Source organism: Pleurodeles waltl, chromosome 12 (assembly GCF_031143425.1).
Source record: "Pleurodeles waltl isolate 20211129_DDA chromosome 12, aPleWal1.hap1.20221129, whole genome shotgun sequence".
Lineage (NCBI taxonomy): Eukaryota > Metazoa > Chordata > Amphibia > Caudata > Salamandridae > Pleurodeles > Pleurodeles waltl.
The window spans coordinates 510,709,504-510,723,087 of NC_090451.1; the positions used below are offsets into that span (position 1 = coordinate 510,709,504).

Sequence of the window (13,584 nt, forward strand, 5' to 3'; positions counted from 1 at the left end):
CATCTAACAGCGGTTGTCATTTTTCATCCCGAACTAAGCAAAACTGCTTCAACATATCATCATAACTTACAGAGGCCTGCACGGGAGCAACCTAGCATAAAGCAGGTTGAGGCTGCGGCTTAGCCATCCCTGCAGGTCGCGCCCATGTCCACGTTGACTCAGAATTTGACTGAGGAATAGGCTGTTGGCTGACATTACTGGATAGACAGCTCTTTCTTGCAATTTTCTTCATTTTTGTGGCTGGGCCATGCGAAGCCTGGGCAGATAACTGCAATGAAGAAGCACTAGGCAAAAGTGTAGAAATATATGAATTCATTTCCTGTTGTAATTACAGATGTTATGGAGGTACGTGCCTACAAAACAATGTTGATTTCCTATTTGCGACCGTTGTGGATCGTGGAAAGATAATTTCCTTGTTTATTTGGAGGGGAGAGATCAGTGCCGGAAGGACACTTTTTGGAATGCGTAAATGGTCGCAAAGAGGAAATCAACATTGTTTTGTAGGCACGTACCTCCATAAAATCTGTGATTACAAAAGGAAATTAATTCACATATTTCTACACTTTTGTTTTGAAAAGTTTGTGCCGAAGTGTATATATCTATATCTATCTTGACTGCAGGGAAGCCCTTGAGGGCTCCCTCGTTCTCCCAGGTAGCCCATAAAGGGCGGGAAAAAAATAGCTCAGTGTGAAGGTCGGTGATCTTCACACTGAGCATTCAGGGTTCTAGTACAGCGGCACTCGCTTCCCTCTTTTTTTTTTTGTAAAGTACAAATTATGTAAAATTAAAAAAATTATAGATACATTTTTTTTTATTTTGAATTGTGCAGAACTCTCTCATTCTAGGTATATCATACATCAAAGCCTAAAAAACTTACTATCTCCCTCTCAGTTTCTCTCTTTCTTTCAATCAATTTCTTCCACTCCCACTCCGACATTCACACACCCATTAACAGACCCACTCAGACCCTTGTGCACTCACTCACAGCCCCAGTCAGGCCCTCATGCACCCACTGATAGACTCACTCAGACTTTCACACACCCACTCACAGAAATATTGACAACCTCATGCACCCACTCACAGGCCTGCGGACACAATGATGCACCCACCAAGACAATGATGCTCTCTCACACCGAGGCAGACACCCTCACAGCTACTCTCACCCCCAGATACACCCTCCTACACCTGTTCTCATCCCCAGAGAGGCTGAGGCCAACTCCCACTGTGCACGCCCAAAGGACGTTGCACGGGATGGTGCTGGGTGGTTACGGGGTTGGCCGTAGGGTCTAGCTGCAGGCCAGATCTTGCGGGCAACCTTTGTTGCGCATGGGTGAAGGCCGTGAATGGTGCAACGGCCAAAGGTTGGATTCACGTATAGTAATGAAAATTACTATATGTTAAAAAAAAAAATAGAACTTCACCAAAAAAAAATAATAATAAGGTTACAGGAAAGTTATAGTCAGGAAATAGAATTAAAAAAACAGAGATATTCACTTAAAAAAAACAAATGCTACAGGGATGTTATAGTTAAGCTCACATTTAATACGCACTGCTAATTAACCCATTAATTATGGCACTTATGTCATCTTTGATAACATCACTAATAATATAAATGTAATATTTGCAGTAACATTTTTGACGAAAAAACTGAGCTATAGTTATCTTAGGGCACCATTTATAGTTAGTTGAGGTAACTAACTATAGCTGGTGAATTTCTACGGTTTTGTCAGTGAACACATACATATATATCTATCTATCTATACTTAATGTCTCTCTCTCTCTCTTTCTCTCTCTCTTTCTCTCTCGTTCAGTCCAGTCCAGTCCAGTCGCTTTATTTGTCTTTTGTTGCACCTTTGACTTGGGCCCCAGGATCCTGTTGTAATCCATGGTCAGTAAAATTCTTCTGAGTTTTTCCCTGCTCATGTGATATACACAGATGCCTTAATGATGGAGACACCACACAACAAAAGCAAATGGAAGGACAGTTGAAGTTACTTAACTGAATATACTTGGGCAACAAACTTGCACAACACTTGACTGCTTTCCAAAAACACATGCCCCAGGGCTCAGTACTTTTATTTTAATAGTGGACTTGCAGGTTTCTGGGACTCAGTGCATAAATAATGTTGGCTGTTCAGGCACAGTTAGATACCACAGTTAATAGACTTTTGACTGCTCAGAGATGGACATCATGGGACTCAAGACTTACACTTAATTAGCTGCTCGAGATTTTCCACAGAGACACGTCCCTGCTCCCGTACAACTCCTTTAATCTTCTGCACCAACTCCTTCAGGGCCTCCACCGAACAGTGCCTGTCCCACACAACGGCCACGTGTTGGCCCTCTACAACACCAAACTCTGCCATACCTGCAACAAGAGAAGGAAGGTTAAAATACAGTGCATAAGATTAGCAGACTCGCAGTAAATTTATAAATTGGTGGAGCCAAGGCCTTCAACCCAGACATATGAATGACTATGCGCCACTAATATGCCATTCAATCAGCCTTCGTCTCACTGACCTGGAATGCCACATGACTCTCCACTCAGCCTTTCTAAATGCCATTAAACTGTCTCGATCATGATCATAAAAGCCAACAATGTGCTGGACATTTCCCCAGCTCGCCCCACTTGGCATTTGGCTGTCTCTGCCCTAATTCAGCTGGTCTGATATTTCACTGGCTAAGCCACTGTCACCAAAATGGTATGTGACATAGATCTTTCTCAGCCCTGCCAGCTTGACCTGGGACTGATTCTTTCCTTCCCAATGGGCCTACATTGAGGATATGTCTGCTCTAGCCCAGTTGAAATGTTATGTGGTGACTGCTCTGCTTCATAAATATTGAAAAGCTTTCCGATATGCACAGCTTATCAAAAAACATACTTTTCATACGTTCTCTGTATCTAGTGACAATTTGTGTGCTATCTGGGAGTATCCTCTGTCTAAAGATGCACTGCTGCATCAATTATTTTGCCACTTTTTGAATAACAAATCGTTCCACAGACGCACTGATAAGCTTTTCTAGTACAATGCTGGAGGTAATCCACGGTATATCCCATTCATTAAAAAAATCTTTTATTGTTGCTGTAAATCAGCACCTCTTTTTGTGGTTATATTTTTTATCATGTCCAATTAGATTATGAAACATGCAACAGTCTTATAGATACATACGTCAATAATAATGTTTATCATGCAATTTCTGAATACATCCCCAAAGCGTTTTGGACTAGGCAGTCCTTCATTAGGGGGGTAGACTAAACTGATCATAAACCAACAAATGAAAATGAAAAAGAAACATGAATACAATAACAAACAAGCAAAACGATCGTAATTCATGGCCATTACCAATAATCAGCTTAGGTCACTCCCACATGTCTTTACAACTGCATGAATCCATTGTCCTAACTTATAACTCCAATGAAAGTTTATACCAATCATAGAAGTGTAATGTGCACTTGAACTCATATTCCCCAATTACAGACAAGAGTAATATAACCATGACAAACCAAGGCTAAGCGCATGTTTAGGAGTGCAAACAAGATATTGTAAATTGTCTTTTAAAACTGAGATTTTCGTAGCTTTAGGGAAAGATATTATTTTATTAAAGACAAGAAGGCATAGGTTATGCATTCTGTTCTTGCATTTAGATGGCAGCCAAGATAAACAACTACAATACCCATCAAACCAAGAGTAAAGAACTACCATAGGTCATCACAATGCTAACAACCTATCAGCTACCCTAGATACCTCTTAGCTGGGACCAGCAAGTCCTCTTTTCTTGTGGGAGCAGATAAAGAGTTTTGTAACATATGAACATTAATAATAACTGTGAATGCCATTAGAAAAGTAAAATTATCTTAAGTAACGTCCATAACAAGAAATCTGCGCTTCACGTTTGAAGAAGCACGGAAAGCCACATGAGGATCATCTTGGGTTGATCAGGCTTCAAACGATCATTGACTCTAATGAAATTATCCAGCTGATAATGCATTTTACAATGACTGGTTTGTAGTTCTAGGTAGCACTATAACAAGAGAAGTGAGGGTTAATTCGGTAAATGTGGTGGGATAATACTCACCTCTGTGACTTTAATAAAATCAAGACTTTCTTTTCATAAAGCTACGGAAATCCTAATTTTATTACAAGACCAGAGGCTCATATTATGCTAGTATGAAGCACAGCTACTATTGAATTAGCAACCCGAGGAATAGGTTTGCAATAAAAGGTTCTAACGGTGGAAACATTAGAACAATCAGCTGATCTCGCAATGTGCTCCAATCTCGTTTCAGCCCAAAAGAGTACTGAGGTCATAATACCCCATGTAGAGTGAGCGTCAAGAGCAAAAGTGTCAACGCCTGCTAAATCCATGACCCACTTAAACCAGTGACCTAATGTAGGAGAATAAATTAGGTTGAGAGGAGTTCTAAATACAATTATGAGTTGGGTTGAGGTGGACTTCTTCAAATCTTCTGTTTTCCAAATATATTTCTTCTAAACAATTTCCTATACAAAGTTCAGGTTGGAGAAGAAAATAAAGATAGGAGACGGACATTTAATTTGTTTTTGCTGTTCTCTAGACTTGGAAACAAACACCAAAAGTAATATATTGGACTGAAGAAACACCTAAAGCTTTATCAACTCAAAATTATTTCAAAGCGAAGAAGGAGATTAGGACAGTTAACTTTGCAGACAAAAATGTAATAGGCAAAGAAGCATTGTAAGACTAACTCAGGAACAGATTCAAAATCAAATTTTCAGCCCACATCTGATGTTTTTGATTTGATTTAATTTAATTAAGGAAGTTTAGTAAATCTTACTTCACATAAAACACGACAAATCGAGGGATGCCCTTGCACTGGTCTTCTACCCACTCTTACATGTGCTACCAAATTGCTGACCTGTATGTATTTATGGCTCTGTACACTTCACCATGAGAAGCTAAGGAAGTAAGGAATTCATCAGAATGACATCTACTAATAAAGAACATACACTCCTGTCCAAGCACCAGCTGCTCCAGACTGTCCAGGTGGATTTGTACTGTTTGGTCATTCCTGTGGCCCAAGATTGGCACATTTGCCAAGCAGCTGCGACAGACACTTCTAAGGTTTCCCAGGCAGCCCCTTAACTATCCATGATAATAATAATGGAGTGATTGATAATTATTTTGTGATGTTAATCTTGAGGATTGGGAAGCAACCTGGTAAAGAAAGAAACCAGGAATGCAAGATCTACTGACAATTACAGAACAGTGGAAAACCAAGGTTGACCCTGCCATAAGGGAGATACCAACAGTAAGATAGCTTTCTGATAGTGTACTTGAGCTAAGACCTGTGCTATTATGACCAACAAAGGAAAAGCATAATTTAGCTGAAAAGACCAATCCTGAACAAAAGCATTGGTTGCCAGAGCCCGTGGATCCAGTGTCCAACTGTAAAAGGAAGGCAGTTAAGTGTTCAATCTGGAGGCAGAGATCCACTGCAAAGAGTACCAATTTAGAAAAAAGATTTCTGAAAATTGTAGGATGAAAATGGCAACAAACCACATCTTGAAGATGCCTGGGTCACCAATCTGCTATTATATTTAGATGGCATAGAAGGTATTCTGCTATTCTGTTTGTAAAACAAAACTCTCAGACATTTTCAGCTAGTTTTGTTAAAGGTTTAGATTTTGTCCTCCTAAGTGGTTGAGAGACTGTCTATGTGAAAGAGGGTGGGGCAACGTGTTTTTTTTTAAATAGTTTGTATTACCAAGGCTACTGCAAGTGTCACTCAACAACTGATTTGCATAGAGGACTCCTCTTGTGGCCATGTACCTCCAGATGAGCACGGACTACATTTTATGCCCCAGCCTACCTGGTTTCTATCTGATACTAATACAAGATCTGAGGCGGTAGAAATAAATTGCTTCCCCAATCAATGTATCCTAATGTCTAGCCACCACTGTATTTCTGAGCGGGACTCGGGATCTAACTGAACCACTTCTGAGTCTCTTTGAAGATGGTAAATTTTTAACCTTTGTAGGGCACAATAGACAAGTGGACATGGGATGATTTCTTGAATAGAGGAGTCTGGAAGGTATCCAATTCATGCCCAGAGTCTGAGAGATAAAATGGACATTGCTAAAATCTGACAGTTCTCCTCTGTTATTAGAAAGACTTTCTCTTGGAGAAGCTGAAGAATTAATTTCTCCAAGTCTATTAGAAAGACAAAAGAAAATCCATCTGTTTTGAAGGCATTAAAGCAGATGTGACTTTGTTTATTAAAAACCCTAGATTCTGAAGAAAGTTGAGAAACCTAGTTAACTGAGAAAATAGTAGAACCTTGTCCTGGGCCAGGAGGAGAACATTACATAGAAATGCAAATAGTTTTGCCGCCTGTGCTCCGAAGTGAGTAATGACAGGTTTTGTGATATTGGTGCAATAGCAAGGTGCCGAAAAAAAGAACCAAATGGAAGGCTTTTCAATAAAATAAAATAAAAAGTGTTTCTCTACTGAAGTTGTATGAATTTCCTATAAGAAGGGTGTTCTTGAATTGTAAGATATGCATCTTGAAGGTCTACAGGCCACACAGTCTCTCTCTAGCAGGGAGTCCCTCAGATGCATTATTATTGTTTCAATTTTGATGTGATATAAAATGAAATTGCTAAACGATCTTAAGTTGATGACTGGGCAGACGTTTTGGTTTTTCTTTTGAACTACAAGTATTGTGCTGATAAACCCCACAAATCAACAAGATTCTCTATCTTGCTATTCAAGGAATGAGTTTATTCCTAAGGCACTAAAAGCACTTGGGTCCAAGGCAAAGAACAAGTAACAATGTTTGTATCAGTCATTTGTAAAGATTTATGCAATAACCTTGAATGGTTTGAAGGACCCAAAGATCTGAAGTGCTCATTTGCCATACGGGAAGGAAAGAACAAAGTCGACCTTCTACTTGAGGATTGCCATAAGGAAAAATACCTGAAGGGATTATGAGATCCTCTATTTCTGTAACCGCTGTGGTTTGAATCCCTGGTGGAATTCGTAGGAGCCTCTGGTTTGATAGTAATTTCCCCCTGAGGGAGAACAGCCGGCAAAGTGGCTTGTCTTTGCCGGCCCTGCCAAAAACCATGGGTCCAGGGAACTTGTGCAAGGAAAGTTGTGCTTTGTAAAACGATGCAGAAGTGGCCACATATCTGTTCAATTCCTAGATTAAAGCATCACAGAAAAGGAGGCTATTTACTTCCTGACCTGCTTCTCTATCTGCCAGGTTTCCCAGTTTGGAATCAGTTTTTAAGAGTAAACTCTTATGCAGTTCCAGTATCATGGACGCATTTGCATGGTCTAAAAGGTATACTGCCCTCTGATCCCAATTAGACAAAGTGGAAGGATCAATGTATGTGCCCTCAAATCTTGCCATTTCTGCTGTAAACAATATTCTAGTAAGTGGACCAGTTAGATCTAAGAATGTGTAGTGAAAATTGGTCCGTGCCCTCTCCACCCAGTTCTTAGGATACTCAGTAAAGGCCATCATCATGTTGGTATGTGGCCTAGTCACAGAACCACGCCCTCATCCGGCGTTCAAACACCAAAAACATGACCCTGAGGAAAAATCGGTGCAAAGCCATTCCAAGCGCCCCGCAGGAATGAGTGCCTGAGGAGATAAAAATCTCCCTAAGCAAGCACAATGGCAGCGGTCCGACTGGCGAACTTTTAGAGGTGAGGAAGGGAAAGTAAGCCCATGTGGAAATGCACAATACTGCTAATAGAACTACTCAAAGTCACAAATATAAATGATGTTATGAAAACACTTATCTTTACTTCGAGCAGCAAGAAAAGAGAGCACCTGTTGCTCCCAGTCAAGAGGTTTAAAGGGTATTTGGTAGCTGACAAGTTGTTAGAATTGTGAAAACATATGGTTGTTCTTTTCAAGCTGTCTTTTCTCTACATTGAGAAAAGACAGAGTTAAAGGAGTCATAACTATCTGACTGTTCTGGCACTCTCTGCTACAGTGTGCAATTAGTATGTCAGCCTTCTGACAGCATTGACCCTAAGGACAATGGCAACTGCTAGACAGAAATGCCTGGGGTAATGCCCACCACACAGATTAGGTGGTCCGATTTTGTCTGCCATGTAATTTGGCTGTGCCCCAAAGTGGCACGTCCCTTTATTCGTCCAGCTCAAGGAGTTCTTTTATTAAAGGAGTATTTGTTCAAATTGAGGTCTCTTCAAGGAAAAGAGAGAGAGCGAGCGCAAGCGGAGGGGGAAGAGAGAGAGACAGGGACACATTCCCTTTAAGTCTGGATCTCAGGAGAACTCCGAGTTGCAGTTTCAGCATCCACCAGTAGGCATGAGCTGGCTCACATCAACCAGCAGCCTCAGGGATGACATGACACAGATGCAAATGGATACAAAGAGGTTCCAAAAACGTCAGTGCATCACCTTGGCTCTCCTCTTTGCAAAAAAGTAAATAATGTCACAAGCTTCTTTTAAGCACCTAGGATCTTGTTTAATAAGGATTTCTTGTTCTAACACTCCAGACTTGTAGTTCTCTATGGAATCTGGTCAGTAAATAGAAGGACACTGTCCCAGCAGAATTCTACTTTGTTCTCTTAAGTGATTTCTAATAGAAGCTGATTTCAAAGCAAAAACAGCTTTGTCATATTGTAGATACCACATTTCCTTCGAACACATTATGGTAGCTACCTCTCTCTGCTGCAGACAGATCCAAATTCACTCCACTCAAGTCTAGGGTGAGGGGCACTTTTATACAGCCTGGTCTTTTTGTAATCTCATCTTTTTTGAACTCCTAACTGTACTGCCATTTGATAAGTTTTGTTTTGACCAATGACTTTGTGTTTCACCACTGCGCATATTAGTTGCTCAATGTTCACCAGTAGCACATGGTATGTTTTTTTCAGTTTAGCCGCCTATGGGCTTTGACATTGCATTAGCCATTACATTCTGTATTCTGCCTATTGGCTTTGACATGCTGTATCCAGTCTAGCCGCCTATTGGCTTTGACATTGCATTCCTATTGGCTTTGACATGATGTATTCAGCTTGGCTGCCTATTGGCTTTGACATGATATTATACATTGCATTTTGTATTCAGCTCAGCTGCCTATGGGCTTTGACATGATATAAGACATTGCATTTTGTATTCAGCTTAGATGCTTATTGGCTTTGACATGACACTAGACATTGCATTTGATATTTAGGTTAGCTGCCTATTGCCTTTAACATGACATTGCATTTGATACTTAGGTTAGCTGCCTATTGCCTTTAACGTGGAGTTAGATCTTGCAGTTGAGAATCCAAGCTGTATTTTTCCAAGCTGTGTTTTTGCACAAGATGAACCAAGATGTTTTGTTCTCACAGTAGACTAGACATGATAAGAGAGAGTACATGGGTGTTGTTTTTTCTTCGCTTGAGCTTGGGAACAGGAGTAGTCTTGGAGACCTGGCCAGTCTCCAAAAGGCTTGCTCAGTTTCCCAGGTCTGAGAGGAGGGGGCACACCTTTGTAATGAATGTAACAGGCTGCAGAGGGTCAGATTCGAATCTGCCGGACCTCGTGCTGGAGCTTGGCGCAGGCTGCCAGCAATCCCGTGTGGGTAGATGAATCTCTCTTTCTCGCGGCTGACAGGGGTCATCAGCTTGCAGACCTTAGAAAGATGAAGCTGTAGATAATTCCCACACGGTGAAGTATTTGTTTTGCTTTGCATTCAATATCTTATAAATATAACCTGCTGTGTATATTGCAAACTGATATATTTTGTTTGATTAACGCGGACTTGAAAGCTACTAATTCGTCATACATAAAATATTGTGGTTGGGGAAGAATTAACAACAATAAAAGTCTTCTTTGACCTCAGAAGTGCATTTCTGTTGTGTTATGTTAGTGCTTAGAAACTAAATAAGAGGAAAGCACTACAATTGGTACCAGAGGTCGTGGGGTGTCGGTCATTAAGAGGTGATTAAGAAGGGGTTTGACGAGTTAGTAGATTTCTAAGTGCACACTTTAAAAGTGTAATTGTTTTTTTGTTGTTTGGAGAATTACAGAAATTGTTCTGTTTGGAGAATCACAGTAGCACGGCAGACCATGTCTGAGAATACATGTGTTGATGAACTGCCTGATGGTGCTAAGAAAAACTGTGAATTGTTTTCTGTTTGGGGAATTACAGAAGAAAATGCATGTGTAGCTAAAATGCCTGATGTAGAAAACGTGTCTTTTGGAACTAATGATGACAGAAAGGTCTGGATACCTTTATCTGCATACAGAGAAATGCAGGAGAAATGTAGGAAGTTGGAACATGAAAATAGGAATTTACGTGAGCAAATTAGCCCGACTGAAAGTTATAAAAAGGCTGTTTTTGAAGAATCTTTCTTGTCCCATTCCAGTAATGAGGGGGTTAAGACAGCTCCGAGCTGCACTGAGTTTTCGTGTGAGCCAGGGTTTTTGGCAGACAAAATGCATTCCTTTAACACGGACGAGAGAGACCAGAATGTGATTTACGAGTTACCGTTGCAAAATGCACAAGTAAAACGAAGGATTTTAGAGCAAGACACCCCGAGTTTCATTAGCTCGTTTGATTTTTGGAAAAAGAATAGCCCTCATTTGAGTGAAATCCTAACACTTTTGTATATAGTCACTGTGAAAAATTATATGCAGCTGCGCGCTTGTGATTTGGCAAATGAAATAATGCAGACATTAAGTTTCTGCGCAGTGCAAGAAGGAAATACTTATGTACATGTAAATCATGAACAAGGGAAGAAAATAGTGCCCCTAGCTAGAATCATACAATGGATCTGGTACTTGCAAGACAGGGCTAGAGTACCACAGGTAAAAGAGTTACCAATGAAGTTGAATGCACCATTTGAATTCGTGTCCACTGAAGATAAAAAGCATGTTTGTTTTACTAATGATTCATTGACTGAAATGTTGTTTTCTGGCACAGGAGAAGGAATGGAGTTGTATAATGTGTGTCAGATTTTAAAGCAAGAGCTACGTGAGATGTGTCATTTTTATGCTGATATTTGGTTCTTTGATAATGTTTTAGCCACATGGCTTGTACCTAACTGGTTCAATTACCTTGAAGATGTTAATGAGAAAAATTCAGAGAGAGAAGTGTACACCCAGAATTCTGCCTTAGTGGGGATGGCTAAGTGGGTGCCCCAGAAATGTGAACAGCTGAGAGAAAAGGCCACTTACAGGTGGGCAGAGATGAGAGAGATGCATATTCCCCTAGATTTGATAAAAACTGTGCAGCACGCACAAAAGCAATCTGTCATGCAAGCAGTCACAGAGCAGTTGGGGGAGAGGAAAGTTACCAGGACAGAAATGGCAAATTGATCAGGTTTTAGGGAGAGTGATTGCTGCAAATTACCAAGGAAAAATCGAAATTATGCTGATACCTAGAAAAGAATCTGATTCATTCATACAAATTGGAGACAGAATGGCCCAAATTGGCAAAAATGCAGTGAATGGAGGTTTGGTAAAGAAGGAGTCTGCCCCAGCCCTTCTGACAGTGCAAGAAAAGGGAAGCTGTGGCGCAGCAGATAAAAACCTCAGTGCTGATGTGTGGGCTGAAGCCCCAAGTGATCCTCCAGAACCTGCAGCAAATATAACAAAGGGCCTCAAAAACGTCCTGCTGATTATAAAACAGGGAAAGAAAGAGGAAGGGTGCAGTTTAAATGAAAAATGTTATTTGCAAGAAAAGTCATACTTGTTTCTTTTGCAGATCCTACCACGTTTCGCCACTGTCCCCGAGTGTGCTGTGTGGTCCCCCTTCCGGTGTGTGCGTGTGGGGTCGGGGAAGGGACCGAATCCCCAACCTGAACCTGGCTGAGTAAAGTGCCAGCACCATGGATCCATTTTGCGCAAACTGCGCCTTCAGTTCAAGTTCAACTTGTTTGATTGCATTCTTCCACTGGAACTAAGCTGCGTTTTTTTTTTTTCCCTCTCGTATGGAACTCTGACTTTTGCTTATCTTCCAGCAAACCTTTCAGGTGGACCGTGCATCCTTTACATGAGCAGAACTCATGCCACATCAAATTGCTAACACTATTGAATTAGAGACTCATTCAGAGTATAAAAATTGCCCAGTCTTTTCTGTATAGATGTATCTGATGTGAAAGGTTATGAAATCAATGTGTTAATTCACTTCTATTGCTTTACAGGGATTGCTTTGATCATAATGTTTTTTTTTTTGTTTCTGCTGATGTTTTTTGTTTTTGTTTGAAACAAGAGATATGTGAAACAAAAATTCATTGGTCAAAGGGCGGAATGTACTGCCATTTGATAAGTTTTGTTTTGACCAATGACTTTGTGTTTCACCACTGCGCATATTAGTTGCTCAATGTTCACCAGTAGCACATGGTATGTTTTTTTCAGTTTAGCCGCCTATGGGCTTTGACATTGCATTAGCCATTACATTCTGTATTCTGCCTATTGGCTTTGACATGCTGTACCCAGTCTAGCCGCCTATTGGCTTTGACATTGCATTCCTATTGGCTTTGACATGATGTATTCAGCTTGGCTGCCTATTGGCTTTGACATGATATTATACATTGCATTTTGTATTCAGCTCAGCTGCCTATGGGCTTTGACATGATATAAGACATTGCATTTTGTATTCAGCTTAGATGCTTATTGGCTTTGACATGACACTAGACATTGCATTTGATATTTAGGTTAGCTGCCTATTGCCTTTAACATGACATTGCATTTGATACTTAGGTTAGCTGCCTATTGCCTTTAACGTGGAGTTAGATCTTGCAGTTGAGAATCCAAGCTGTATTTTTCCAAGCTGTGTTTTTGCACAAGATGAACCAAGATGTTTTGTTCTCACAGTAGACTAGACATGATAAGAGAGAGTACATGGGTGTTGTTTTTTCTTCGCTTGAGCTTGGGAACAGGAGTAGTCTTGGAGACCTGGCCAGTCTCCAAAAGGCTTGCTCAGTTTCCCAGGTCTGAGAGGAGGGGGCACACCTTTGTAATGAATGTAACAGGCTGCAGAGGGTCAGATTCGAATCTGCCGGACCTCGTGCTGGAGCTTGGCGCAGGCTGCCAGCAATCCCGTGTGGGTAGATGAATCTCTCTTTCTCGCGGCTGACAGGGGTCATCAGCTTGCAGACCTTAGAAAGATGAAGCTGTAGATAATTCCCACACGGTGAAGTATTTGTTTTGCTTTGCATTCAATATCTTATAAATATAACCTGCTGTGTATATTGCAAACTGATATATTTTGTTTGATTAACGCGGACTTGAAAGCTACTAATTCGTCATACATAAAATATTGTGGTTGGGGAAGAATTAACAACAATAAAAGTCTTCTTTGACCTCAGAAGTGCATTTCTGTTGTGTTATGTTAGTGCTTAGAAACTAAATAAGAGGAAAGCACTACACTAACTTATTTTTTTAGATTGGTGGGGATTTCATTTTCCCCTTGCAATTGTAATAGCAAAGTCACCACTTTAGACTCGGGAAATTAATTAGGCATTGAGGTCATAGAAATTGATATATTCCATTCCCTTCGTGTTTCAATGGCATAGAGGCTGGATGCACAGAATTAAAACTTCTGTTTTTCTCAAATGGCAACTCTGGTCT

General features: G+C 40.5%; 1 protein-coding gene across 3 annotated transcripts in view; it reads right to left on the minus strand.

Annotated features, from left to right (window-relative positions):
• Window positions 1-13,584, minus strand: part of CIAPIN1 (cytokine induced apoptosis inhibitor 1) — a 135,966-nt gene that overhangs the window by 73,828 nt on the left and 48,554 nt on the right. For all 3 annotated transcript variants that reach the window (XM_069217322.1, XM_069217320.1, XM_069217321.1), the window contains exon 2: window positions 2,210-2,368. In XM_069217322.1, coding sequence (XP_069073423.1) covers window positions 2,210-2,366 — 157 coding nt within the window. In that variant the 5' untranslated portion in view covers window positions 2,367-2,368. The remainder of the gene's footprint in view (window positions 1-2,209; window positions 2,369-13,584) is intronic.